General features: G+C 41.3%; 1 protein-coding gene across 1 annotated transcript; it reads right to left on the minus strand.

Moving 5' to 3' along the window:
- Positions 1 to 302: 302 nt before the first annotated feature.
- On the minus strand, positions 303 to 1,573 carry LOC120227608 (disintegrin and metalloproteinase domain-containing protein 21-like). Its single transcript, XM_039225687.1, has one exon. The coding sequence runs from the start codon at positions 1,206 to 1,208 to the stop codon at positions 468 to 470; it is 741 nt and encodes a 246-aa protein (XP_039081618.1). The 5' UTR covers positions 1,209 to 1,573; the 3' UTR covers positions 303 to 467.
- Positions 1,574 to 3,293: the final 1,720 nt, after the last annotated feature.

Consider the following 3,293-nt stretch of genomic DNA (forward strand, 5'->3'; position numbering starts at 1 on the left):
CAGCTCAGGTCTTAATCTCAGGTTCATGAGTTCAAGCCCCACACTAGAATCCCTGCTGGGTGTGAAGCCTATTTAAAAAAAATAGCAGCAATAAAATGAGCAAATAACAGAAATTCAGTATATAACCAACTGAAAACTGTCCAATAACAAGTACATACCAACGCAAACAAGATTCTATATGGACATGTATAAAACATTAGAATCCATATCTTAATGAATTTAAGAGTTCCTACTGTTGTATATGGAATTAGTAAGAATATGACCAGACAGGAAATGTAAATGACTTTAAACCCATAGACCCCTTTGTACTGCCAGGGCATTTTATTTGAAGGTAGCAATCTCAGGATAAGATTGTGTAATTATCAGAGTGATTATTTTTCATTGTTCCTAGTAGGTGTCGATGTGATTTTCTCCACTTTGTGCATTTCAGTATTATTTACTAACTGGAATATTGGTGCTTCCGTAGTTTATTTTTCAGCTCTTGTCAAAAATTCTTTTAATTTGGTAAGGGCACCAGTGATTAATGCAAGCAGCAAAACAAACACACGAATCAACATTAGAACTAGTGCCTGGTTTATATTAACAATTATTTTGCTTCGAAGATGTATTTCTTTGTAAGGTGGGGGGCCACTGTCTATACTGCCACCTGATCCTCTCTCTTCACACGATGGTGGTTTCCAACCTTTCATACAGTGACAATGTTTCTTGTTGTTACACACCCCTCTGAAATTGCATGTCTTGACATCACAGTCAAAACCCATGTCTTCATAAAAAGTACAATTCTGTTTCACACAGTATTTTCCTGGGCCACATGTTGCACCATCCACCACAAGCCCCATTTCTGGCACATCTGTCCCATGGTGTGCATCGTATCCAAAGCATGTTTCTTGTTTAACACCTGGTATTATTATATGACGAAATGTAGTGTGCTCACCTCCACCAGGAATTTTACGGACATTACTACAGTGCAGCATTCCACAAAGAACATCATCTTCTTCACATTTAGCAGGTTTTCCTCCTCCTCGTAACACCCTCACTCCACAGTTTCCAAATCGGTCACCTAGTATATTCAGTTTTTCATAGCATGTTGGTGAAGCATCTTTAATTTGGAAGCCAAAAAGGGCTTGACACTGCATATCACGGTCACTACAGTTTCCTCTCACACAAACAGCTAATGCTGAACATGGGGTTCCATCCTGGGTGTACATGTCATTTGGACAATTATGCGTTTTCCCATCACAGTATTCTGGTAGATCACAAATACCAAGTATGTCTCTGCAAATCTTTCCAGGTTGAGCAAATTTGCAGTTAACACAGCAGGGCCCTTCACTGCAGTCACTGCCTCGGGAAAGGATACAATTGGTCTAACAACAATTATTCTAAAAACAATATTTTAAGGAGCCACAATCACAATATTCAAACAGATATAAAATAAAGTCACCACAACGAGCAGCTACATAAGGAAAATTTTAGTATGGTTAATTTAGAATGCTCAAACAAGGGTCCCAAATAGAAAAACGATGATGCAGTGCCTCATAAGAACAGTTGCTCATCATATCCAATAAAACAGGCTCAGGAGACATGACACAAAAAAATCTTCGAAAACAAAAACAACCAGGTACATCATGAAAGAGGCCAAAAATATGACCTAAAGCATGTGCTGAAATAGCTGCAGCAAAAAATAAGTGAAAATATGCTACATATACAAAAAATGCTCCCCAATTGGGGTTGCATATTCCATAATGGTGGACATAATAAAAAGCACCAGAGAATATATGTCCTGTAAGAAGAAATGAAGTATCATGAAAAATATCATAAAAAAAAAAATAAAATTTCCACAAACCAAAAAAAAATATAGAAAAAAAAGCAATAAAAAAAATAAAAAAATAAATAGAATCCATACAATACCATATACACAAAAGACGGAAATTGACATCTAAAAGAAAAAGTTTATAAATAGTATGAAATAAATTGTTAAAAATCACAACAAACTCTATTAAAAGAGTAAAATTAAAAATCAAAAAAAATAATGAGAAAGAAACTGTGTAGTGAATTTTTAAATATTTCTTATGTGGCCACCACAAATAAACGGGGGCTGCTCTAGGAGCTCCAGAAAGGATTGCCTCTTCATACACCTGATTTGTATATTGCTCTTCAATCTTACACCTTCGAGACTCTGACGGTCTTCCTTCTGACACAAGCAAAGAGACTACATGCTCGAATCTGGAAGAAGCCTCCAGCGGTTTTATTTCATAAGTGAAGTCATCTACCTGCAGCATGCCACGCAGGCCCCCGTAGCAGGTGTCCAGCGTGCCCATGGACCCAGGAACCCCTTCCAGGTAGCTGTAGTAGTAACAGTCTCGAGGGACAAATGGATAGTCCTTCTGCATGGCACCTTGATCGTTGTTGGTGATGACAGGAAAATGTGTGGGCAGCAAGCTCTTCTTGACTTTCATGTGAACCACATGTCTTTGGCCTCTGAAGTGGATCTTATAGGAAAGCTGGCCTTGCCTCTCAGCTCCACTCACCCTGTGAGACACCTTCCTGGGGATCACAACTTCAGAGGAAGTGAAGCGCCATCCTGGGAGGTCACGGGAGCAACAGACCGGGGACACGAGTAGCCAGAGCAGAGGCAGCCAGAGATCACCTGTCAAGTGGGCCTGGGCCCAGGCAGGCCCCATGAGTGAGTGAGCCTGTGGCCACAGAGGATGCAGTCAGGTGGGAGGCAGGCAAGATGATTGCTGAAACGGCAGCTTTCCTAGCAGTGGAGTCCTGAGGGGATCAGAGAGAGACTGGGGGCTTGGCACAGGCCAGAGAGGTGGAGGAGGGAGGGGAACCTATTACATAATAATGGTGTGCTCATTAAGGGGGGGCTGTGCTCAGTGAGCTGACTGTCTTAGCACAGAGGACCTAGAGGAGTGGGAAAATGGGAGGAATTGGGAACCACAGTGTGTATATCTGGGCTGAAAGTTCCCATGGTCTCTTGGAGAAGTCACAGGGGAAGAATAAGGGCATTTGCATTTGGTGGAATGTTAAGTGAGTGAAGGACTTTTCTTTCTCAAACCTAAATGGCATAAGGGATCAACATGTCATTAAAACAGAGGATGGAGGCTCAGTTGGTTAAGTGTCTGACTTTGGCTCAGGCCATGATCTTGAGGTTCGTGAGTGTGAGCCCCGCATCAAGCTATCTGCTGTCAGCACAGAGTCTGCTTGGATTGTCTGTCACCCTCTCCTTCTGTCCCTCCCCTGCTTGCCCTCTCTCTCTCTCAAAAATAAATAAACATTTTAAAAAA

This window comes from Hyaena hyaena, unplaced genomic scaffold (assembly GCF_003009895.1).
Source record: "Hyaena hyaena isolate Hyena2069 unplaced genomic scaffold, ASM300989v1 scaffold_2568, whole genome shotgun sequence".
In the NCBI taxonomy this organism is placed as follows: domain Eukaryota; kingdom Metazoa; phylum Chordata; class Mammalia; order Carnivora; family Hyaenidae; genus Hyaena; species Hyaena hyaena.

Bases quoted from the DNA above. Each gene is read 5' to 3' on its own strand.
- LOC120227608 (XM_039225687.1), bottom strand. From the start codon at position 1,208: ATGTACACCCAGGATGGAACCCCATGTTCAGCATTAGCTGTTTGTGTG.